This window comes from Lepeophtheirus salmonis, chromosome 1 (genome assembly GCF_016086655.4).
Source record: "Lepeophtheirus salmonis chromosome 1, UVic_Lsal_1.4, whole genome shotgun sequence".
NCBI lineage: Eukaryota > Metazoa > Arthropoda > Copepoda > Siphonostomatoida > Caligidae > Lepeophtheirus > Lepeophtheirus salmonis.
The window spans coordinates 25,273,576-25,300,151 of NC_052131.2; the positions used below are offsets into that span (position 1 = coordinate 25,273,576).

Genomic DNA, 26,576 nt, shown 5'->3' on the forward strand with positions numbered 1-26,576 from the left:
CAGAGTACTGAAGTTTTTAAAGGTTATAACAATTATTTTTAAATGCTGTTAGTTCCACATTATTTTTAACTAAAATCTCATTACTTTTAAATAATTGATAACATAGAATACTTAGTATTATAATTAAAAATACTTATTAATATGAAAATATTAGTAAATTATAATATTCTTGTAATGGAATTATGGAACATATTTACAGTTGATGCACTCTTATCTGATCGAATCTTCCTCAAACATTCTTCTAATGCAGAAAAACAACATCAAACAAAAAAAAATATTGACAATCACTTTGTATGATGGACTCATTAGACACTTGTATCATGTTTAATCAACTTCATACTGATACTATAAATATCCTTGACAGCTAACTCAAATCCAATGAATCCATTCTTTCACTTGGAGCAATCATGAGTTCTTTGAAAGAAATTATTTTATTAGTCCTCTGCCTCTTTTGGATTGGCACCACTGGGCTCCCTCGAAAAACACAAGTGTTTCGAAGACCAAAAATGCCTCGACTACCTAGATTTCCTCTTCCAATCCAATCTCGGTTCCTCTATTCCGGCACTCCCATTTCTCCCCAATTATCCTTCCATTTAGGAAATGGGGATTTCAAAGAAGTTTCCTTGAAACACTTTGATCCCTTACATCTAAGAATGATTCAATCACGAAACGGTAATTATTCAAATAAGATGCTCTGTCATTATCTTGGAAGTGTTGAGTCAGAATCCAGTGTTGCCATTGGAGTGACTGGATGTCCAGGAGAGTCTAAAGTTCAAATCACACTCGTATCAAGACGATTGACGGCTCAGTACTTGCTCAATGGTTCTTCCTCTGAAATATATCAGGTCATCCCTTCCCCATGGAAGGCAAATGCTAATCGTGAATATGTTCTAAATGAAACCCAAATTACTTGTAAAGAGATAATTGTTCAAACAATTGAAAAGAGTGCTCTCATGGCTTCATATCAATGTTCCGGTATGAATGATTGTGTAATCCCATCTCTTCATAAAATGACGGTTAAGATTGGATATGACGAGAGCCTGGAAGCAAAAGAGCCAGAAACACTTGAATGGATTTCTGGAGTCATGACTCACACCCAAACATTTTTATATGATCCCACACTTCCCACAAAGATTGAGATAGATGTCATTGGATTCCCCAAGAAATATCACGACAATGAGTGGACAGCAGAAGATTCCATAACCACAGTTGAAAAATATGCTCAAGGAGATACTGAGACGGATTTGTATGTGTTCCTATGTGCCGATTCCAACTTGTACGGAACAGTTGGAATTGCCTACGTTGGTGGTCTCTGTGATACAAATGGATATCAAGTTTCAATTAATGAGTGGAGAACAACTGAGGCTGAGACAGCAAAGGTGGTAGCCCACGAAATGGGGCATAATATGGGTATGAGTCATGACTTTGATAAAGTTCATTCTGGAAATAAATGTACTGGGATCATGGACTATGGCAAAACTCCAGATACTTGGTCCTCCTGCAGTCAGGATGATTTCAAGAACCATTACTTTAGCATTACCAAATCTGGGAAGGAACATTGCTTGGAGGGTAACTTTACTAATGTTTACAAATATTAAGTGATAACAAATTAATAATCCTCGAATAATGCTTACAGTTCTTTCCAACGATTCTGGTTCGGTGTCTTCTCATTGTGATATACCATCATTTAACGGGGATGGATACTGTGACGATGAGAACAATAATGAGGCCTGTGGTTTTGATGGAGGGGATTGTTGTAACAATGATCGTGGGGATTGGGATACGTTTTGTCATGTATGTCTACCTTTTATTTATCCGATTTAAAACTTTCAAGTTTCTATGTATTTATTATGCATACCTATACTTATATTTCTAATGATGTTTTCATGTTTAGACATGCAAATGCCATGAATCGGAAGGCGGATGTGAGCATCCGGAATTTGCTGGTGATGGATACTGTGATGACGGGAACAACAATGTTGGTTGTGGATTTGATGGAGGGGACTGCTGTTCCAAATCCAATCTCAAATGGGATCATTTTTGTACAGAATGTGTTTGCCATCTTTATAAATTGGCTGTAAATTAAGATGGAATTTTTGTACAACATACTTAATATTTTTAAAACTACTACATGTAAATATAAATTTTAAATTATTAGACCCAATCGTTTATCATATATAACTTTTGCTTATCACGTTATTTTTGCATAATCAACTTTTTGAAAAATACATATTTTAAATCCTTTATATATACATTTATATTTGAGGTACCACGAATCATCACAATCACTTTTTTAGGCTTGTGAACGAAACGCTAAATTTACTAGTGTTCTGCAGAACACACGTTCAATGGTGGGAACGCTATTTTTTTAAACGCTCAAAAAAGGGACTTGTAATATTTTGCTGCAAGATTCTCGATCTGTTTGTAAACAAACCAATATAAGTAAAGAACGCTCATGCCCTTTCAATAAACCACCCGGCTTTTGAAATAAACACTTTCGTAGATGCAGTGTATTTTCCTTTCAACTGTTTTTATTACTTTTCATAAGTCGACTTTTGTATGATTTAGAACAGCTGACTCTACGTATTATGACCTCAAAAATAGGAGTTATTTAGGATTTAGATGTTAATATTAATCTTTATCAGAGGTCGGGCAGTATAGTTTAGCCCAAAAAAGAACTTGTAGTAAAATTAATTTACCCCAAACTAGTGCAGGGGCGTCTGCAGGATTATATTTTGAGGGGAGGGGGGAAAAATAAAAATTTTTAGATTTAAAAAAAAATTCCATAGCTATATAAAAAAAAGTTCAAAAATTTACAGCAGTTTCAAAAAATTTCCAAAATTAAATTTCATATAGTTCAAATATTTTCACTTAGATTAAATACATCAGTCAGTTTGTCTCAAGGATGAACAATTCAATCGTTTGACAATGACATGAGCTTTGGCTTTGTGCCACATAGAAGATGTTGTATCTTTTCTTCATAAGTAGGAAGATGTAACTAATCAGGTAGCTAGTATAGTAAAATGATTTCTCAACTTTGACTTTCTGAAAGTTATACTTTATGGAGGTTCCCTCATTGGACTACATCTGGTTGAGCCTTTCCTTTCTTTGACAACATCGGCTGAAACAAGTTAGATCAAAATTGTTGCAGCGTTCCAAACTTACACAAATAATTGTTAGATATAGACCAATACAGACTTATTTCCAAGGAGAGGTTCCATAACTCAAAGTATAAAGTGGAAGTCTATAATACTATGCAAGGTTGATCTTACCTACTGGTACACACTTTATTATTTTCAATTTTTCAAGATTAAAATTTAAACAAAAGTTTTTGTAAGGACATATCTTTATCAAACCATCTAAAAATAGTCCTCGGGAAACTTTATAGAACGTATGAACCCTCAGGTCTAATAATTGCCTAAATATCAGGCCTAAATCCCTTGCAGACTGAACACTTCTGTGAGGAGTAGCACAACCCTCTCATCCAGATACGCCTAGATAGAGCAGTCTAAGGGGTTCGCTTCTGGAGAGTAAAACAGCCAAATGTTGAGGTCTTAAAAGTCCACAAAGTTGTCTCACATGAAGCCTGGGTCTTGCTATGATACGGAGGTTCGTCTTGATTAAAAAAATAAAGTTTTATCCAAGCTTTTTCAGGCCTAAGGTAGCACTTTCTTACTGAGAAGTATCTGCATTGAGCCGCTCCTTCTTTTTCACAAAAATGGGAGGGCAGAATTCGCCTATGCTGGCCACTGGATTTTGTTGGGCTTGAGAAAACATTTAGAATCTTCTTTGCTCTTTCCAACCGTCTCATCTTGCTCTATTCAGAGATAAGATGTCTTGCTATACTCCTCCCTGATTTTGCACATTCCGGATTGTAAATAAATAAAATATGGACAACTAGATAAGATCAACCATGTACCTAATATAGCAAGTATATTTAAACCTGAGCTTATTAAACTACTCCAGAGGATATTTCCTTAATCGGCCAAAGGATTTCAAAAGAAAAAAGTTCATTTTTTGGCTTTGGTGAATATGAAGAGTCTGCTCAGTGCTCTGTCATTCATATGTACCCACAAGATTGAGAAAAACACCCATACACAATTTGAGCTCAGAATGCAGTTTAGGTTGTATATGAACTTTCCAGACGAGAAGCTAAGGAGCTGAGGTGTGTATCATTATCACAAGCCAGATCTGCATATTTAATTGATAAAAGAGAGCCAGGGTCTTTTAGAAACTATGAAAGGATGACAAAGAAAGGGGGAATAATACCCAAAATTATTCTAGTATGTGATATGGAACAAAACGAATTTAAAAGACAATGAATGATAGATCAATGTTACAGTGGCGAGTAGGAAAAATAAAGACCTCGAATAACTTAAAGAAAGAAAAAAAATGGGTAGTCCAATTACTTTGGATCATACAATAGACGGACATCTCCAAACTGACATAGATGAGAGTATAAAACGTCTTGATTTTTCTTTTGTATTGTTAGAACTTGTTAATAAAATTTTAAACCTCTACTTGGTTTTCTTATTGATCAAGATGCAGTTAAAAATAGTCCAGATTTACTTGAACGACTCTGTGGTTCAGAAAAACGATTATAATTATATTTAAATTAATACATGTCTATTTTATTGTGCATATTCAAGTCCATTTAGACCAAAGATAGGCGATAATTCTTCTTTTGGAGGGAGATGTTAACACTCCCACTACATACTTATTAAATATTGTACAAAAGAGAAGAAAGAGCACACGTATCAACCTTTTTTTCTTTTCTTTTTCTTCTTTACATCTTAATTTATATTAGTTAATCGTTCTTCCTTTTCTATTCGCTATATTTAGTTTTTTCTTTACAGATGGAATAAGCATGTAAGTAGCTTAGCTTCTTCTTCTTTCCCCTCTTGAAGGATATAGTAAAAAAATGAAAGTAATGTATTCCTCCATATCCAGCATATCAATGCTACAAGAAAAACTGGACTGTGGGCTAGTCGAGAAAATCCAGGAACGACCGCTACCTCGCCTATGGGGTCGATGAAGTACTACCTGTCAAGCAGACTAAGTTCCCAGCGTCTGCGGTTATGCTGGGAATCGTGGCACCAGAAAGGAAAAGGATGCCACCGTATGGACCTCCTCTCTCCTAGCGGACAAGAAATTATTCTTGTAGAATATTAATTTTAGGAAAAATAGATGTTGTGCTTGGTTTTAGCTTTAGTTCTCGAGTAAAATATTTCTTTGGAGAACAATATAAAAAAGAGGGAAAGTATAAAAGGCCCTCATTTTCTGTTCCATATCCAAGCTTGCTTTTTAATTGATTAATTAATCATTTATCTATATATTTTTGTATTAAAAACAACAAACATAGATATTATAACAATTAAATAATAATTATATATAAGAATAATCAAATGCGCAAAACGAGACATAAAAATGCTAAGGAGAAGAGCCTGACATACATACTTATATACATATGTAGGACCCAACAATTAATGCAACTACACAGTTTGATTTCGATACGGAGGACGAACTTGATAATAATTCCTACTTTGATGAAAAGCTGTTTCAATTTGTGAGGAGGGAGGAGAAGGAAGATTGGAGTAAATGGGCTCAGAGGTCTCTGAGTTAATGGTCGAAAGGAGAGATTCCATGGAAAGGACTTTGACTTGATCAATTTCAGAGAAATGCACTTTACGAGATCCATCCTCATCATGAGAGCAATAAGGGAGTGAGCTACGACTGCGAAGAAGAGATCGAAGGTTGACTGGAGACGGTGGAATTGGACGTGGAGGCGGAACACTCTCTTGCTCAAGATCCTCCAACTCTCCAGATGTGGGAGTAGGTGTTACATTATTTGAACTAAAATCCGCGTAGGGGATATCGATGCCCAGTGAAAACTCCTCGTCTCCATATCCCTCAGTATCTGTTTCTTCGTCAAATTCGGAGGATTCATAGGCACCTATGTTGTTGGAGTGGGAGAAATGGGGGGGAGTTATTTAGGAAAGAGAGAATAGGATTAACAATCGAGAAGGATTCGATGACGTGTTTTAAACCATTATACCAGAGATAGATAGATACACTTTCTCCATTCCGACAATGACTCACTTAAATATATAGATTTAAAAAAATTCTTCATTTTTGAAAGAAACTGTCATTTGCATTCCGCTTTAGAATATATATTTCAAAAGTTGTAAAAGTACATCAAAAGCTATAATGGAACTGACAGACTGGGCATTGATTACACAATATATGTATATATTTAAATCCTATATCACTGAGTTTAAGGTTGCATAACACAAGGATGGGTTAGTTTACTTTTTGTAGGAGTCAAAATTATAGTGAATGTATTATGAATCCGTTTGGTTATTGAGTGAGTCAAATATTCTCATAGTCTCTATGTTTTTTTATAAGTTATTATCATTGATCCTTTCACAAAAAAAAAAAGAAGTATATATATATATAAATAAATAGGGATTTGTAAATGTGTGATTTAACGTAAAATCTATCCTTGAAATGAACAATTATATGTATACTACAAACTTCTCTGGTATTAATGGTTAACTTTTGGTTTGTTTATCTTATATAAAAAAATCGAGTCTCTTTTCAATTGTTAATAATCCATGCCTGTATGCCTAGGTTCGTCGACGTGAGATGGTAGGGGAGGAGGTGGGGGAGTAGGAGTAGAAGATCTTCGATCCACATTCATTTTCCTCGCCACCATTTCCTCATACTGTTGTACTGCTTTTGGAGGAGGTTGGTAGCTTCTTTGAGTCTTTTTCATGTTATGAAATTTGATGCGTCTTTCATTTTCGATTTTGTGAAGTTCCTCAATTCTCTTGCGCTCCCTTGCTATTTCTTCTTCAATCTCTCTTTTGCGCCGCTCCATCTCTTCTAAAAGCTCTCGCTCTTTTTGACCTGCAGAGCGAAGAGCCTCCAGTTCCCGCTCCTCTGCATCTAAATATTCTTCTTCGTCATGGGTTGTAATTTTGTTATCAACTACTGCATCATCGACAGCTGTCATTGAGGGATCTCGAAGAACTACAAATCGTCGGGGATCTGCTGAGTGTTTTTTCTCTTCTAGAAAATTTGGTGGTGGAGGGAAGCTTTCTTCATGGGTCACAGAGTCGCTCTCATCCTCAATCATACTTCTTCTCAATTCCATAATTCTCTCTTTGTCCCGTTTCTCTACATCCTTCAGGGCCCTCATTCGTTGTGAGCTGTTTGAACGCTGCTTTTGTATTTCATCCCGAAGGGAGGTTCCATCCGTCTTGCTCTCTCTGCAAAGTTCCTTAGTTGGAGATCTATTATGTTGTAAATTAGAGGGAACGGGAGTCCTAACCATAGTAGGCCTTCCATAATCTCTTGTAGATCCATAAGGATCATTATAAAGTTGTGGAGTTGGAGTATGACGAACAGGTCGTGGTGGGATACCTTGGAAAATAATAGAATCCAAGGGATCAGGATCTTCTTCAGGAGGAGGACAATTTTGTTCTTTCTCCTTTTTGAGACGAAACATTTCCTCCTTCTTGATCTTTTGCTCAACCAATCTTTTTTTAAGTGTACGCTCTTCTTGTGCCTGCTTTTTTTTATCCAGGATTTTCTCTGCTTTATCTAGTTCATCTGTATTAATGTCAAAGCGTTGTTGCTGAAGCTCTTTTGCAGTATTGAGGATTTCTTCACTAATTGTAGAACTTGGTGAAGCTTCTCTGACCAGTCTTGAAGGAGTAGCCGAAGGGGGTTTGATTTTATTGAACTTTACTGGCGGAGGAGGGGGAGGTGGGGGTGGAACAAAATGGTGCGCAGCATCCGTTTTAACAGGGAGAGGTACTTTGTTAATGGAGGCGGATCTAGGAGGTGGTAAAGGAGGTGGAAGAACTTCACTAGGTCTCACTATCTTATCTTCTTCCGTATCCAAATGTTTATTAATCATACTCTCTGTTTCCTTAACCAGTTTCTCTAGAGATGTGAGTACGTTCTCTGATGGTGATGGAGACTCTTTGGGGGAGCTTTGTCTATTTTTAGGATGCACAATAGTGTCTGGGATGTCGTTATTATTCTGATCCTTGGAAGAAGACATTTGTCTCAAATTTTCTCTTAACCTCTCTTCAAAGGATCGTTGTTCATTCATAGAGTGGGACATTGGAACCCTTGGTTTTGTTTGTTGCTGGATTCGCTCCTGGTTTGTGGTTTCCATTTGGGATATATTTTTATTAGATTGAGTAGTATTTTCACTCTTGATAAACTGCGAGCTCATTTGAGAAGAGGATGCTGACTGCTCTTGTAGGGTGATTTTGGAGGAGTGGGATTGTTCCTCATAGGATTTTGTCGATGAAAAAGTTTTGGATTCGGTTTTTTGGGACCATGAGCCTGAATTGGAGGATTTGTGTCTGCTTTCACACCCTTGATCATTCCTCATTTCTCCAAGGCTCTTGTATTTGGTTGTGGAATCATTCTCCATCTTTTCTGAAGTGTTATTCAACATACTATCTAGAAACTTTTTCTTCTCAGGAGAATATCGATTCATGGATGGAGTTCTACTCAAGGAGGAGGACTCTTCATCAGAGACGGCCATGGCAGGCATTGCCGTGTATGTTCCAGTGTGTCTAGGAGAATGGGGTGGGGACTCTCTTACTATTTTTTGTCTTCCTTCAAATTCTCTCTGGAAAGAAAAGAAATATATATTTAATTTGATAAACTGATTCTGTAACAAAAATAACTCATTACCGACTCATTTTGAAGTCGAGTCTCTTCTGAAAGTCTTGTTTGAGTCCTGCTTTTAGTTTCCTTTGAAGTGATTGTTCTTGAAGTCTCTCCTTCCTCAATCTAGATATTTATATATATTAAAATAGATATCAGTAGATGAATCATCAAATTTCATTAGGTAATTTGGAAAACAATGAATTATTTTTCACCGAGATATCAAAAGCCCAAAGATAAGATATCTTTTGAAAAACTTATCAATTCAACATACAGAATAGTCTTTATGTATGTCGATTTTTGTAAAATATAGAGCCGGCATTACGGGCTCTATACGAAACGGATTGTGTAAGGCTTAAATCCCAATCTGATTAGGAGTACAGATAATATAATTAATAACTGAGGTCAGGATTGATTTTAGTGTGAGCAGGGCTGGGAGGAAATATATATATATTTTTTAATATTTCCACTTTTTTATAAAATAAAAGAGTTTCCTTTCTTTTTTACAACTGCCTTTTTTAATTTTTTTTTTCTAATGTTAATAGAATGCCTTTTTTTTTCATTTGGCTGGCTTTATTCAATACCTGTATAAAGTACAACCCTCCCCCCCAACACTATAATTAATACATTTTAGAATTAGATATTAATTATTTTTTTTTTTGTTTCAGTAAAGATATTTTCGATCTATAATTTCGTTATTTAAAAAAAATATAGCTTGGATTTTTGTACATCTTTAATTTAAATGAATTTTTAAAATGTATCTTTCGTCCTTCATAAAACCAGACATTTCATGAATTATAAATTGAAAAAAAAAACAAGAAGTAAAAAGAGACCATGTCTAACAAAATGAGAACGATCAGTCACGCTAACGAATGTCCAAGTCAACATGAACTCAAATCGGTCATGTCATACATTTATGATTGTGTATGCTGATTCTTAGAATTCATTAACTACAAGAAAAGTTTCTCAAAAATTCAAAATAAAAAAATAACTTTTTCCCCCAAATTTTCCGAAAGTGTTTTCATCAACATATAATTCCCATTGGAAAGGGTCTACAACACCCAAAACAACCAGGGTTGGCTTTCCCTATTCCCTTCTGGACAACCTTTAAACGGTAGCGCCCTCACCAAATCATGGTATTTGGTGGGGTATCGTATGGTGGCAAAAATACCCGTTTTGTGGAGATCCCAATCATAGTAATAGTCAATTCAAGCGGTTACATAGAGATGACGAAGGTTAAAAGCCTACCCTGACCGAAAAGTGAGTATTTGGAGCATTGAACTTCCCACACCTCAAATGCAATACAAAGTGGTGCTAAGATAATTTGGCGAAGTTTTGTACGGAAACAATCTGACCCCTCCCTTCCCAGACTTGAACCCCAAGGACTAATTCGTGTAGAATATATTATAGAGAGGAGGGTGTACCACAAAAATTACACCAATGTGTAGGCCCTAATCAAAGCATTGATCACAGCATGGGAGGAAATCACCGAAAAAAGATATCTGTACTATTTCCAAAGCTGCAAACCATAGGATCAAGGCTATGGTGCCCAACATGGGCGGCTACGTGGAATTATCCATTTTTATCATTTCTAACACATTTAATATTATGTCAGTCCTCATTTATTCACTCCAATCCAAACCTGTCTTAGAACCGGTCCTATCAGTCCTTAAGACTATCGGTCCTTCGGACTGTCAGACCTAGAACTAGAAAAATAATAAAGTTGATCGCCGTCATCAAGGATCGAACTTTATCTGTTTTATTACTGATAAACAGGCTTGAACTGGATAGATCGAGACTGAGCCGGACTGAAGTCTTCAGCCTTACTTAAGGACGAATGCATCACTACCATTAGGTATACGGTTATTTTATTTATTTTTGTAAAACGAGTTCTGCAATAATACTTATGATTAATGCATAAAGAGAGTTTCTAACTGTCTCACTTGAAAGAAGTCACCCTGTAAAAAGGATCATGTCTTAAAATAGCCGAAAAATACCTTAATTATATTGCCTGAATCATGCTTCACTTTATATATTATGAACAGAACAGGACTGAAAAACATTTACTTTTTATTTTTTAAGGAATAAAATAAATATAATTATATTTCTGGAATAAATCCAAGGAAAATTAAGTAATCCTAAGTTTGATAAATTTAGACACTTCAACTATGTAGAGAGAAGAAGAAGGAAGGAAAAAATATAAAGAAAGACGGGGGAAATGTAAAGAAATAGATACAAAAGGAAAAAAACAAACTAAATCAGTCACCGTAAAATAAAAATATATAATTTCTTAAAAGGAAAAAACAACAACAGCTGATATCATATTATCCCCTACAAATTGGGATATATTAATAGTGACTCTTATAAATATCAAATTTCCATTTCCCGGGATTTTTCAAAGTTTTACACCCGGAAAATTTCCGGACTTAGCTATCTCATAATATAAGCTTAAATTAATTAGTATAATTATAACTGCATACTGAATTGACTTTTAGCCCCCATTAACCCCAGCTCAAGGACATTTCCCGGGAAATAACAAACCCTCATCCCTACATAATTATAGTCATTGGTATAAACTTAAAAAGAAACAAAAAAACAGGAACGATGACGTCATACAAATCTTTTAATAGTTCTTGTGTTCTTTTTGTCGGTGAAGCTCTCAACGATTAATGACACTAGGTTATTTTTTTTCTAAAGAAAGGAATGAGTCAGTCCAATTTTGCACAGCTGTTGATGAATTAATACCCTTCCACTAACTTTTGCATAAACAAATCAAAATTTAAATATTTAAACATGCAAAATAAAGATCAAACAAGGATTTATGTACTTCTTTCCCCTTCTTCCTAAGGTGCAAGCTTCGAAAATAGGTGCTACAGTCATACTTGTATCAAGCCGTAAGACAAGATAAGTTGAAAAAGCGACCACTTACTAGAGGTGACCTTTTAAAACAAATTTGTTATCTTGTAACAAATTTGAATATTGGATGTATCCACTTAGTGCCGTGACACACTTAAAGCAGGTGGCCGTTAGACCAGGTTTGACTGTATTTTATCAGCTTCACGGTAAGTAACTACTAATCACTTGACCTCAATAATGTTAGGAATGCCAGGGGGGGAGGAGAAATGGGGTAGTCAATAGTTTAAGGATATTCTCCCAAGGGATAGATGAGTTTTTCATTTCTTTCCAGGAATATTATCCCTCATTTATAGATACAGTCAGATTGACATCTGCTGTGTCAATCTGACAGTGAACACTTGTTGTAACAAGGTTGAAATCTTAAAGATTTGAAAGTTCTTTTTCTTGCATGTAAGAGACTAACATTTTTTTTAAAGGCAATTAATTTTAAAACAAAGACACATGACATCCTGCGGCCAAATGATATTTCCCTCTTTCCATATTGTTACATATGTTTGGGTCATTTAACAGGAAATCAAGATAGATAAAAACGATTACCCTTGAGTCATTCGAAGATAATGCTGAGCCCCATTCCTTCGGTAAAGGACTCGGTGTCTTGGCTGCGCGAATAACTAATTTCCGCCTCACAGTCCTTGGCGACTGTGGAATAGACTCTGATCTAGTAGATGAAGAACTATAAGGAGGTAGAGGTGGAGTTGCCTCCGAGGATGAAGACGAAGATGATGAAGCCTCACGAAGAGCCTCTGGAATGGGAGGACCTGGAGGTAAAGGAGGAGGGGTCCGAAGGAACTTTCTTTCTACAGATGGGGATTTGAAAATACGTCTTCGTCCCAAATGAGGTGAGGCATTTGCACTTGCACTCGTACTTCCACACGCTCCCTTTTCTTCCCATTTCCTATTATCCAGTCGTCCTGGAGAACCACCGATCCTTCGTATGAAAGGAGGTGTTCCGTTAGATGCTAGCTGACTCTTCCACTTTGAGTCCCATGAAGAGTCTCTTTTCTTTGGAGCTCCGGCTAAGCCTTCCTCAAATACTCCTTCATCAGTTAGACTCTCAAAACTAGCTGTGCGGCTCGAGACGAGTCGTCGAGATGATGATCTCTCTGATTCTTTCATGGTGGAGGCGTTCTATCAATGTGCCTAGTGTAAGGAATAATGCCACTCGTAAGAATGAAAAAAATGAACCTCCGTCACTTGAAACTCGACTGTTGATAATGATTGTAGATATTTAAATATCTGCCTGCTTTCTTTATTTCTTTCCTGATTTTCCGCTCAATTTTATTTTATGTGATGATGCCTTTGAGTGTATTTGATAAATTTTTTTGCTCCTGTCTTCCTTAGTTTCGAAAGCAATGTCAAATTAAGTAAGTAACTAGGAGCACACTCCAACCCACTTTCTTTTCTTTCCACAGTCTGCTTGTGTGTCACCTATGTAGAGTGTCGCCATTTCACTATTACAAATGAGGACATGTGTGTAAATTTAGTTGCAACACATATATTTTTGAGCACTGTGGCACGACCCTATGTATGTATTAATATACTTACTGACGCTTTTCTAAAATCTTTCCCATATGAAAGATTTGAATATAATATATATAAGGAATGCACCAAAGGACTCGAACCCCCCATTTTCTTGTGAAGCAAGGCGTGAAAATGAATGATTACATCAATCAAATATTTATAATAATTAGATATGACTAATACACATTACATCATGCATACATATATGGGTTTCTAATTTAGCAACCTTGGAATTGATACACTTTACATGGAACAGGGATGCACTTTTTTTTTGCAATTCATAAGGATGCATTGGGTAAAGAGTAGACGTATGATTCATACTCTTAATTGAAATAAAATACATCAACAATTATCGAAGATATACTTAATATCTACATTGGTAGTGATGTAAATCGTATGTATTTTTTAGCTGGCCCGTTTTTTTGGAATTCGTAATCTGAAGAATGAATTGTCTTCTCTTTTGCTTTTGTCATTGTTATTTAACTTCTGAGTAGTGAACTTCCTCTTCTACTACATTAAATTACATTCAAAACCTGATTGAACATTCGTGGGTGCTCATAAAAGACGGAGAGTAACCTTGAGGATTTGTTGCGGAGTTACAGAGAGAGCTATAATTGTAAGTTCTTGTTGGACTCAGAGTATAATTGAGGATCGACATCTAAGCTGCTCTTCTCCTAAATATTGTCCAAATTGTCAGATTTACCATTTTCATTTTCTTTTTTTTTAAGCATACCCATAATACGTGTGATTTTCATCACTTAGTATCAGCCACTCAACTCCTTCAGTGAAATAAGCATTTGAACTTTATATACATAAAGGCTCCTCCTTCTAAAATGCATCACTTTTTGAAAAATATAAAAATATAATCAAATTTGGAAAAATAGTTCGTAAATACAATCAACGTACATTGTAAACTAATATATCCACCTCTTGCTTTAATGACCAATTCCAGCAATTGGACAGCAGTTATTTACAAAACTCAACTCTAGGTTGGCTAAAGCAGGGATGATGGTGATCTTCAGTCTGTCCTTTATTGTGTATTGAATGCTTACCCTTGAGGTGCCCAATAATACCAAAGTCCACAGGGATATAGTGGGGAGGCCAAGAGTATAGATTTTCAAGCTTGTTGAGAAGGGTTTTGGACCGGGTCATGCGCTTTACTAGAGCCAAAAGCTACAAACTCTGAAGAGGAGCTCTCTTGTAGGCATTAAGGGTTAAGTCTAGCTTCACCATGGTTGTCTGACTGCTTTCAAATTCACAAGCAAGGTCATTGACGGTCACTTTTACTCTTCTGCCTTCCACTGTGTCTTTAATTACCTCAACCAATTCTTTTGGGCTCTTTGGCCTTGATCTGAACCTTGCGGAAGCTTTTATTGTACCTCTTGTTATCACACGGTACACAGTAGAGTGTAGATATCTCTGATGGTGATTTCAAATGAGATCAAATGACCTGAAACTGTCTCCAGTTCCTAACTGAGTTTTATTTGATTGCCATTGAATTGAAATATGTATAAACATGAGTCACGACTCGTGTCTTTTTAATGTACTCGGGACAAATACTGATGAATTGAACTTGACTTAGAAAATATGGACTCCACTTCAATTCTGTTATAAACAATTTTATTCAACAAACATACAAAAAATAAATATTTAGTTAAAAAGTTACTTAATGGTTTCAGAGTAAACTGCTCAATCCAACTTCTACCGTTACAGACTTTTAGAATGACTCATGACAAAATTTCAAATGTATGGGGTACTAAAAATGTGGTTTTTATAAATGGTAACTTTTCAGTAAATTTCCTGAGCAAACCTGCAAATTTGTATAAAATCTCTATGTACTCTTCCCCCTTCTTTTCTTTTTTTGAATTTCTTGAAGTGACATTGTTTAGTCTAGCTGTTTTATTGATTAGTAACCGTAATTTTGTCTACAAAAATGAGCACAAATAAGTCATATTATCCATATAAATAATTATGGATATGTATTTGTTGAATCAACAGTATTGAACCTATTTCAATAACCGATTCCAATACTTCAAAAAAGGCCGAGTCTGATACCAATACTGATGCATAGTTACATCCCTTTAGGAGTAATGCAATACTAGGCATTTGAACTTTGATTGAACGACCAGCTCATATTTTTTTTTTATATCGATGATACATTTTTATTTCTTTTCTATTCAGGAGAAAAAATTAAAATTATTATGTGGAAATTTGTTGTGTATTGGTCGCGAGTACAAGTTACAAAATAGGGTCCCATATCGTATCAAGTCTCAAGTCCAATTTGTCCTTTTGTTAACGAAACAATTAATCATATAATTAAACCATTATTAACTTTAAACATAACTTTACACAAACTATGAAATTGAATTTTCATAGTCTAACATTAGAAACGATCGTCATCCATGCAGGACATTGTATTATGTTACAAAAAGGCGCCCTCTGTGCACTGTTTTGGAAAGCTAATAATTGAAAAATATATATATTTAAAACATTTGTCACAAAGACTCTGACATACTTTGAAGTAATGGCTGTTTGTATATCATTAGAACAGTATATTAGTATTTTTAGACAAAGGATGTAAAATTATAAAAGGATTTTGCACAGTATTGCAAAAATGAGTCACTCATTCCTTCTCCCGCATTTTATTTTATTGTTTTGCTTATAACTATTAAGTCAAGTTTAAAAAAAAAGACAATAAATAATGATGGAAAGATGAAGAAAATAAAATAATGTTTCAAATATTAATATGTCATGAGTTTGACATTTTGAATAGTGAGGTATTGTTCTGTTGTATAATTTCCCCCATAAAAAAAAATATATATATATAATACAGTGGACTCCCCTGTATTTTGTCACAATTCAGCACCACTCTCAATCGCCTTATTTACAAACTAATATAACTATAAGTAAACATCGATCACAATTGAGGAAGACGGATTTTGGGGGCTCAAAGTTGATATTTTTACATCATAAAAACGACAAATTTCTAATAAACCTTGATAAAACTCTACCAAATGGCTTTATTTCAAAATCTTAGCAACTGTTTTAAATACTACTTAATGACAATTATAAGCAATTATATTTGAATTAAGTCAAAGTTATATTTACTAAAAATAGTTAGATTTGTACATTTTTTTTGTTTTTATTGGATCGATTAGGGACGAGAAAAGTTATCTTATTTCTTTCCATTACTATATTTATTTTTTGTCCCTAATAAAGAAATAAGATTCTATAACGATGAAAAAGTATATTTTTAATACATTTTAGGGTCATATATTTAATAAAACAAGAAAACTGGGCAATAAGCTTTAAAAGTCCTATTTGTTGCCCATATTTTGACATCAAATAGTTTACTATTTTACTAAATATTAATGAAAAAAAGGGTTTTCATTGTTGTAAAAATTAATTATTGTTGGCCCAGAAAATGACGGCAACATCAAAAATGCTGACGTCATGTAAAAACTCTCTATAAAGAGATGAAATGTCAAGGAGTAAAGTAGTTTTATTCTCATTGAATAAATCTGTTTCATGTACTCATAAAAAAGTCTTTACTTTTTTTGAACACCCATTTTATTGAGTAGTGATTGGACAATTAATCGGAATCGGGTTTTTTTCTGGAATCAGCATTGGGAAAATAATTTTTAATTTGCAATTCTTATTTATTACTTTTCTATCTAAGTTATGAACCCCCCCCCTCCCCAAAAAAAAAAAAAAAAAAAGTTTCCCTTTTTACTAGAAAATGTAATATTTGAAATTTTATTTAATTTTCTATTTTTCCAAAAATTTACTTTTTTAAATTAAAATTTTATTTAATTTTCATTTCAGTCTGGTGTGAACACCCAAGATCTCTTGCAAGGGCCCTTAAGGACTTGAGGAGATCGGCCTGGATTTTTTTCTTTAACTCCTTTGGGTCTAATTTGGCATTTTCGAAAGAGCCCTTGTTCCTCCTCTCCAACGTTTTGGACTTTAAAAGTGGCTTTGAGGGCTTTCTTGTTTGGTCGACAGAAACAACAGGCCTTCCCCTCGACATGCACCCAAAAAGGTGTAGTCAAGATGGTTGGTATCTGGGCTTTAGAGGGGCCAAAAGTATTAAAAAAAAATGTTCAAAATAACTCAAGATGGTCATTCAAAAGAGTCTTGCAAGTGAGGAGGAAAATTTAATTCATTGCTGGTGTCAAAAGTGGGGTTTTCACCCTCACAAGGTTCTTTCTACGCACTTTTTGTATAGCTCTCTGAACAGTCTAGTTTGAAACCCCAAGATCTCTTGCATAGACCCTCATGGACTTGAGAGGACTAGCCTGAGGTGTTTTCTTTAACTCCTCCGGGTTCATTTTGGTCTTTTTGACAGAGCACTTCTTTCTTTCAAACGTTTTAGACTTCCTGAAGGAGTAGACATTGGTCCTGGAGACTCCCAACTGCTTGAAATGTACGAATGGAAATTCGTCGATCATGTTGTAGTGTCAGTAGATCTATTCAAAAATATACTTTTTTGAATATGGATATGTTTCTGCATTTTTCCCCATTCTTTAAGATATGTCCTCTTTGGTCTTAAAGTTTTTTCCAAAATGCCTTTTTTTGATGATTTTGCGTAGTTTTTGTACAAAAACTACATATATATCTAACACACCATTGAATGCCAAAAAAAGACATTAAACTAAAAAATATAAATTTTTGTATTAGTTTTTATATATTTTATTATCTAAGTATCAAGATTATCTAGTGAAATAAAGTTAAATAGAAACATCTAGGTGCGCGCGGACTGCAGTACTGAAATTGCATACTCCCATCTATCAATTTTATTTTCTCTTATATGTACCCATTTTTTGCGGAAAAGAGACTAATATTTTCGAATGATCATACACTCATCTCAAATTCTTATCTTTAAAATCTTTTCTAATACCAATTTAAAAATCAGAACGTATATACATTTTATGTATTTTCTTAGACTTCTATAAATAAAAACGTAAAAATCACAAAAAAGTGATTTTTTTTATTATCCATTTATTTATCGAAGACATTATTTTTCAAACAATCAAATCATTGCCTATTATATTCTACGACTTGAAGGAGATACTCTCTCTGTTTGGGATCCTTAGTTATGTTGCCATAGCCAGTCATCATTTTAAATCCTCTCTCTACATTAACCGAATATTATGTTTGTATATGTTTTTTTTGCTTCCATCGAGTCTTCATTTCCTGACCATAATGCAACTGGCTCTTGAAGCCTATTGCATCATATATTCAGTATGACTAAAAAAACATGCAATTCTGGCCCAAAAAAATTACCTAATTTATTTTTTTCAGTTATAATCCAAAATATAGGTTTACCTGTTCTAAAGCGGTCAGGTTTTTTAGTCGAATATAATTTCAGGGCTATATCTAAAACATAGCTGAATATAGCGAACAGAACCAACTCCTGTGTCAAATAAACATGTGATTAAGAAGCTTCTTCATGACGATCTCTTCTAAATCATTGTCAATTCTTCTGAACAATAACATGTTTGGGAAAATTTCAAGTTATTTACAGGAGCATTCGCTGCAAATGATGAAGTCATCCACATTGGCAAATAAAACAAAGTTAGGAATTTATTCATCCTATCCAGCTTTTCATTGTACCTTTATCGTATTTCCTTTCTTCAATTAATAAAAAAACATCTTTTAAGAGTAAATGACCATCCATCGTTTCATATAGTGCCATATTCTCCAATTGAGAGATCAGATTTGTTTTAATTTGAAACTCATTGTTTATACTTTAATACATCGAAATATGAATGAGTTTCAATCACTCAACCCTAATTAATTATTGAATTAGTTAGTGTTCAGATTTCAATGGACCATCCGGTACTATGTGTTATTCGATGAATAATATGAAAAATACTTTCTATGGGTCTCTACTTAAGATTAGATGTTGTCTCACCACAAAATATATCGACAGCTGTTAATATAAATAACTTAATTTAACTTGAAGATCAGCCACATACTGAGTTTTACAAATTCTGGGCATAACCCTTCCAAATTTGTCACATTTAATCTCTGTAGTGGTGAATAAACAAAACGTTGATGTCATATTTTATGCAACTCTAGCAGACACAAACGTCCGGCCAACGATATTTTTTTATCTGGCCCTTCAACGTAATATTTGCCCTTTAATTATTCAATTAATTTTGAATCCAAAGATGCACAACGCTGTAGAAGATTAATTGTCAAAAATGTAGATACAATTATGAAAATCATCGAGTACCACCGACATGTAAACACTGTTTCGATAACACAGCAGATAAACAAATAATGAGAGAAAAAAAATTAGAGTAAAGAAAATTGACTTATTTATACAACAACAATTATAAACCGAAAGCGACGCCATCTTGAGGGTACATAATTAATAAATACAGGGTAAGGCAGCAAAAAGTGGACTCGAGGGAATGATTTATAAGTACTTCAATAATTTCATATTTTCAACTATAGGCAAAATATAATGTAGAAAAAATATGTAGATAAGGATTTTTCACAACTTTTTTCACTCAATATGGTCATCTTTATTATCAATCGCAGTCTTTACACGTCGCCGGAAGGCTATCCAGGAGTTGAAAACAAACTCCTCCTACAAGTTGTCACATGCAACCACTATGGAGGACTTCAGTGAGTTCACATTTGGGTGTGAGGTCCTGTTGGTTTCTCCCTCCCAAATGAAAAGTCAAGTGGGTTCAAATCTAGTGATGAAGGGCCATATTTTTTTTTGTACCAGAATAGAGCCATGTTATCTACGAAGAACATTTGGCACTTGGTGGACGTGAGAGAGGACGCCAAGGATAAATATTTGGGTAGGATATTTGGTGCAGGGAAACCCTTGGACCTCTTCTTTTGTTTTCGCAAGCCAGCAGTTGTTCTGGCGGTTGTGGAATTGATCAACAGTGAAAATCTTCTTGTCCGATTTTTTTTAACAAATTACCAATTTGCCTTGATCCGTGAGATAATTTTCTGGCACCTCTTGGCTTCCATTCCCTTGCTCAAAAGGTGGTGTGGGATCCTTGTAAAAGAAACCTATACCAAGTTGTGTATTATAGCCCTCCTGATGGTCCTAATAGCCATAATGAGTCATTAACGAGGTGATTCATCGACTTAGTGGGAGCTTTCTTTACATTCTTCTCCAAACTTAACAAGAACTTCTTATCCCTCTTTAAATTATGCTCTCCACTTCCTGAGATCCTGGAGTGGTCTTCTCTATTTTTTTCATCTTGGCCTACTTAAAAACCAAGCTCCTAGAACACATAACAATGTCTGTAATCTTCATCACATCAACTCCAGCATCTAGGAGATCTGAGATGCGCTTCCTTCTTACTCGCTCGTGATGATGAAATTACTAAATGTTTAGTATAGTTTGTTTATGTGAAAAAGGCGGTGGAAACAAAATATCAAAAAATAATCACTAAACCTTTTCATAGTAGTAATGAGAAAATAAACATTAATTAACAGTCTACGTTTTGCTACCCTACCCTGTATATTAACTTAAATGGACAAAAAGAATATTAAAGAAACTTTTATTAAAAACTTTAAGTAGGAAAAAAAAGACTATACAAATAAAAATAACTTATAATCAAAGAACAACATTGATATTTGCACCCAGATCTAATAATGGATTCACTAAAATATGCTTGTAATGACTGGATTTATTTAATTAATTTTGTTTTGCATCGATTAGAGAGGAAAAAACTAGGATGCACAGGAGTAAAAATATTTAATCTTTGCAAATGTAATATTTAATTTATTGGCTACACGAAGGGAAAAATAATGTCTAGTGATGTAATAACATATTTTTAGTACATATTCAGGAATGATTTATAATAATATGAACAGTGAGATATATGTTCGATGAACAGAAAATTTGTTACGACTTTACGTAACAAAAACAAAAAGTTAATTAACTAATTAATTCTGGACTTGACTCGAATCATAACTAAATATAATTTGATAGTTACATAGGAACTTCAACATATTTGATCCAACACGGTATTACATCGCTTAAACAAAATATACAATGTACTTCGTTGTGAGCTGTCGATGTTTTTGGTTCTTTAACCTTTATGAGTGTTCGGAATATTGATTGGTTCAATTTGAATAAGATCGGATTAAGATGCAGGGACATCCACAGGATTATACATAAATATATATATATAGTGCTCTGTTTTTTAATTATTTTTTTTTAATTCATAGTTATTCAAAAAAAATTATTTTTTTTTGGAAAAAATTTAAAAAATGAAAAGTCAAATATTAAATTTTTTAGAAAAAATTCAAAACTCAAAGATATCTACAAAAATTAAATTTCATTGGAAAAAAATTTAAAAAATCCTGAGTTATTTACTAATAATTTGAAAAATTAAATTGCAAATATTAAACTTTTTCGAACAAAATTCCAAAAAGTCACAAATAAAGAATTCAAATATTAAATTTTTTCGAACACAATTTCAAAAATCTATAGTTATTGAAAAAAAATTAGTTTTTTTAGAAAAAATTTAAAAAAATAATTTCAAATATCTAATTTTTTGGGGAAAAAATTCAATAATTATATTTTTGGGACACAATTTCAAAAACTCATTGGTACTCACAAAAAAATATTTTTGTGAATTAAAAATTTCAAAAATCCTTAGTTATTGACAAAACATTTCAAAAATTAAATTTTTTGGAAAAAAGTTCAAACATTAAATTCTTAGATCTGTTGCACAATTTACCCGAATGAAAAGAACATTCCTAATAAAAGGGAAAAAATCCTTAATTTGGGGAACTGCAGCCCTTCCAGCCCATCCCTTGTGCACGTCCCTGAGATGTGAGCGATTTTTGGCAATGAGTAAACCAAAAAATATATATATTATCCACGGGATGTTGTTACAGTATGTAGCTTGTTGTTCAAATTAGTTATTTAGAAAAAAGGCATTGCTGAGAAGAATAATCACAGCACCCCTAAGTCAGTAATATACAGCTTCATTTTATACTAAAATAGCAAAGGGTTGCCCAGCGTTCTCTCGCCAAGGAAGGAATGGGAAATCACATTAATAATGGTCAATATTATTTCTTCTTAATATTTAGATGAATTTTAAAAAAAATTGTGTTGTGAGCTTAAAATAACATACCAACAAATATGAATGAAAAAGATTGTCCAGATGAGAAGTCCTTCTTTTATTTTTGTCAAAAAATTGCCAAATCGAAATTGGCGAAGAAAATTTCAAAAAAAACCCAAAAAAACAGCATTTATTGGAATTGTCTGTCAAGAGGAACACAAACTAGTGTTGAGACTCGGTTCAGCACCGAAATTTATTTTTGGTTTGGTCTTAAATTATTTTTTCTAGAAAGATTTATACCAATTTTTTGGTCAACCCCGCGGTCTCAGACCGTGGACTGATTTTTTTCGGTATCAATTAATGGACCGATTTTGATTCGGTCTCACTTCATTGACGATTTTTTCCCCTGTCTCAATTTATGAACCGATTTTTTTCGGTCTCATATATTATGAGAGACAATTTTTTTTTCTAGATCAACTGCCATTCATTTTTTTCAAGAAAATATCAAAAGTACACGATAAGTTCTAAAATCCATACTGTATACATATAAGAGACGCAGGATCAAAATTAACCAGAGCTATCTCCGTTTAAACTTCGTATAACGTCATTGTACAAGAAAAAACATATGATGTCATGTTATAAACAACTCTTTTGTAAAATCGTTTTTTTTTAAAACCAAACTAGGCCAAATTTTTCCTTTGGACCGATCTAGAACGAATTTTTATATGAGACCGGTCCAGAAGGAGCTTTTTTATTGATATAACGGTCTCAAACCGGTCAAGGATTTCCAGACCGAAACCCAACACTAACACAAACCTACCTACATACATTTTGTAAATGCAATAACTAAAAAGTTCTGAAGAATGATGTCGTCCAAAAAATAACTCTCCATAACTGGTTCATTTTTCCAAATATCAAAAAAATAATGAAATAAAATGCTCTGGAAATTAAAAGTACTATATTTTGAATACAAAAAGTTGGCTTTTGAAATTTTATGTCCAAAATGTTTAAGGCATTTCTTCTTAAAAATTAACGTTTGAAGAAAAAATGCAGGAAAACATTGACAAATTATCCAAAAAATGACAGACATTTCCATTAAACATAATTTTTTATAAGTCCAATTTACATGCAAACGAATCTACAGACAATCCACCAATCCAATGTTCCATTGGAAATTCATTTTTTTGTACCTTAAAAAACAAAACTTGCAATTTTCACCAATTTTTTTTTTGTGCATAATATTTTTATTTTGAATAAATGAAGAAAAGGTATAGTTGTTTTTTAAATTTTTAACTCAACCCCATATCTAGTCTCCTTGAGAGACTTAATTCTATTTTACGAAATATACCTCGGCCAACAGGTTGTGGAAGTTTACATCTGGTCCCTAAGTGGGATCAAAACCTATTAAAAACACTATCCATAGGATCAAGGAACCCTTTTAATATCCTATGATACAACTCAACCCACGGGTTGTGCAAGTGAACGGCAGGTCTAATAGGTGCATTATTAACCGCCGCCACCACTTCCCTCAGGATCAAGGACCCCTTTTTATATCCCTAGGATTCACCACAGCCCACGTGTTGTTCGAGTGTACCGCTGGTCGAAAAGGTGAGTTATTAGCCACTGCTTCATTGAGTATCAATAACCTTCCTTATTCACACAACTCAAGAGATTGAACTTTTTTTGGTATTACACTTAGTGGTCTCTGTAAAGGAATGTGTAACTTTGGTGTGGTTTATGCTCCTATGTAACACGAGATTTCCGCTGATTTTTAATATTGAAATGAATGGCAAACAGCTGAGCAATTTTAATGAACTGATAAACTGTGGGTATATCAGGATGACTACAGCCAGCAACAAGTAAAAATCTAACAAACATTTACATTAAAATTGTTGATCCTATTTAATAATGAAACGCTTGTATATTTAATATAAATTTTATTAGTTCCTTCAAAATAGACATAAACAAAAACTTATTTAATTATACTTTTCAGCATCAAATGTAATAATTTCAAAAAATCATCTTTTTGAAATACCTAATTTAATTACTTAATTAATTTTTTCCCCTAAATATATCCTTAACATAGACAAATTCACCAAATAAACCCCTTTTGCAGCATGGGGTGCTATTATGTCAGTCGCAATGTAACTTCCTTCTCTCTGGGATCTTCATCAACACTGAGGAATGACGTATTCAAAGATTCAAACTGTTTTCCTACATTGAGCTGTTTTAAGGCATCATTTTTGTCCTTAATCTATAATATCTGTTCTCTTCTACATGGATCTTAACAGCCAAGAAGTCGTGGAGATCTGTTTCTCCAAGGTCGATACCTGGAAATAGGACTTTGACGAACTGTCCTAACTAAGTCTCCTGTAACTACTTCGAGGAGACTTGCATCATCCTATTTGCTTGTACTTCTTGCTTGTGATTAGCTCCTCTCTGTTGCACTTGGACGTCCTGGGCAGATTTTCAATGTGACCACTTTATATATTTCAAATCATCTTCATTTTCTCCTATGGTAAACTGGAAGGTTAAAAAGCGTGGTATTTAAGGCAGCAGAAGGAAATATTTGGTTCTCCAGGTACAGATGTTGACAGAATACCCATCTCTTGTCATCAACCCGTGTTCTCCCTATGCCCTTCCTGGTCTATATTTCCACACATCTCTAATAGATTCTTCTACATGGTTAAATCCCACTCTTTAAATAAATGTCAGACCTCAAGTCTGACCTTTATCAGATGGATATATATTGATTGGTATGAAGTTTGCCCAATACCAGAGTGAAAACAGGGATTCTTGGCATCCTGAACAAACCACTGTTCATCTGCAAGCTTACTTGTCTTGTTGTCAAGTTGCACCATTATAAAAATTTCTTGAATGTCTCCATTTACTATCTCATATGATTCCTGAGATTGTGAGTGATGGAGATTTCCATACACAAATTCACTTGCACAAATAGACTATAATAGGCTGAGGCCTATTATAGTCTATTAGAAAGGGTCCTTAATGCTCAGGGAAGGGGTGGCGGTGGCTAATGACACACTTTTTTGACCAGCAGTTCACTTGCATAACTCATGGGCTGGGGTTTATTATATGACATTAAAACGGATCTTTGATGCTCAGGGAAGCAGTGGGAGTGGGTAATAATCCACCTATTGGATCAGTGGTTCACTTGCATAACCTGTGGGTTGGGGTGTATCATAGGATATTAGAAGGGGTTTTTGATACTCAGGATTGCCGCGGCGATTGATTTTGATCCCTAATGTGGGCAAGTGCTGGAAATAGGCTTTGATCCACCTTAGGCAGCTAATCTGCAACCCTGTTAGACTCTCATAAAATATGAGATACCATAAAATATTTTTCAATGTTTGTAAGTATTATGAGTGTTTTACGCGTTTTAATGATTTTGCGACAATATTCATAAAAATAATACTTGAAGTCAAGGTTAATAGAAATACAAGGTTATAACATCAGACATGTACGACTGATGTTTGACTTCCCCCACGCTTTTTAAAATTGAAGTCTTAGTAGATGAGTGGTTGCAAGTATTGTCAAAATTTATTTTTCTTACCCAGCAGCCGGTACAATACATAAAATTAAAAATCCTAGGATTTGTGACGTCATAGACTATGAGTGGTTGCATGTTTTGTCCAAATCTGCCTATCTTGCCAGCAGATATATCAAATTGAATATTCTAGCAAGTCCCATTACATGATGGCACGCGGTCCACAGGTTGGACATCCTTGCACTAAATTATCAAATTCCTTGCAAAAAATATTATCTTAATCAAATCCTTAATGATTAAAATTGCTTCTTATTAATTTGTAGAATAATTTGACAATGTAAATTTAAATTTAAATTACCATTGGAAGTTTTATAGATTGCCCAGACATTTTGCACATTGCCTCCCATGACCAAGAGGCTTATTTAAAAGAGTCTTGCAAGTGAGGAGGAAAATTTAATTCATTGCTGGTGTCAAAAGTGGTTTCTCCTCCCTCACAAGGTTCTTTCTACGCACACTTTTTGATAGTTCTCTGGACAGTCTAGTTTGAAACCCCAAGATCTCTTACATAGACCCTCATGGACTTGAGAGGACTAGCCTGAGGTGTTTTCTTTAACTCCTCCGGGTCCATTTTGGTCTTTTTGACAGAGCACTTCTTTCTTTCCAACGATTTAGACTTCCTGAAGGAGTAGACAGTGGTCCTGGAGACTCTCAACTGCTTGGAGTTCACGAATAGAAATTCGTCGATCGCCTTCAAGTTTCATTTTCTCGACTTATACGTAAGATAGTGAGTTCAGGTTTGTTTTGTTTTGTAAATAATTGTGTACGTCTTAATATATTGGAATAGGAATCACTCATCATTGATTAATTATTGAATTAGTAAATTAGTAAGT

General features: G+C 34.2%; 2 protein-coding genes across 2 annotated transcripts; one reads left to right on the forward strand and one right to left on the reverse strand.

Annotated features, from left to right (window-relative positions):
- The first annotated feature begins 205 nt into the window (after positions 1–205).
- LOC121126223 (zinc metalloproteinase/disintegrin) lies at positions 206–2,157 on the forward strand. The gene is made up of 3 exons (XM_040721574.2): positions 206–1,569; positions 1,637–1,794; positions 1,895–2,157. Exons 1-3 carry the CDS (start codon positions 408–410, stop codon positions 2,084–2,086), a joined length of 1,512 nt encoding a protein of 503 aa, XP_040577508.2. The 5' UTR covers positions 206–407; the 3' UTR covers positions 2,087–2,157.
- Positions 2,158–5,316: 3,159 nt separating this feature from the next.
- On the reverse strand, positions 5,317–12,914 carry LOC121122585 (uncharacterized). The gene is made up of 4 exons (XM_040717621.2): positions 12,145–12,914; positions 8,719–8,817; positions 6,619–8,653; positions 5,317–5,953 (listed from the first exon to the last, which is right to left on the reverse strand). Exons 1-4 carry the CDS (start codon positions 12,721–12,723, stop codon positions 5,493–5,495), a joined length of 3,174 nt encoding a protein of 1,057 aa, XP_040573555.1. The 5' UTR covers positions 12,724–12,914; the 3' UTR covers positions 5,317–5,492.
- Between the last annotated feature and the right edge of the window lie 13,662 nt (positions 12,915–26,576).

What these genes read in the sequence shown, in the direction of transcription:
- LOC121126223 (XM_040721574.2), top strand. Translation starts at nt 408, where the DNA reads ATGAGTTCTTTGAAAGAAATTATTTTATTAGTCCTCTGCCTCTTTTGG. An exon ending in GAAGGAACATTGCTTGGAGG is followed by an intron (nt 1,570 to 1,636) that starts GTAACTTTACTA and finishes TAATGCTTACAG; the next exon opens with TTCTTTCCAACGATTCTGGT. An exon ending in ATTGGGATACGTTTTGTCAT is followed by an intron (nt 1,795 to 1,894) that starts GTATGTCTACCT and finishes TTTCATGTTTAG; the next exon opens with ACATGCAAATGCCATGAATC.
- LOC121122585 (XM_040717621.2), bottom strand. Translation starts at nt 12,723, where the DNA reads ATGAAAGAATCAGAGAGATCATCATCTCGACGACTCGTCTCGAGCCGC. An exon ending in TATCTTCGAATGACTCAAGG is followed by an intron (nt 8,818 to 12,144) that starts GTAATCGTTTTT and finishes ATAAATATCTAG; the next exon opens with ATTGAGGAAGGAGAGACTTC. An exon ending in CTCGACTTCAAAATGAGTCG is followed by an intron (nt 8,654 to 8,718) that starts GTAATGAGTTAT and finishes TTTTCTTTCCAG; the next exon opens with AGAGAATTTGAAGGAAGACA.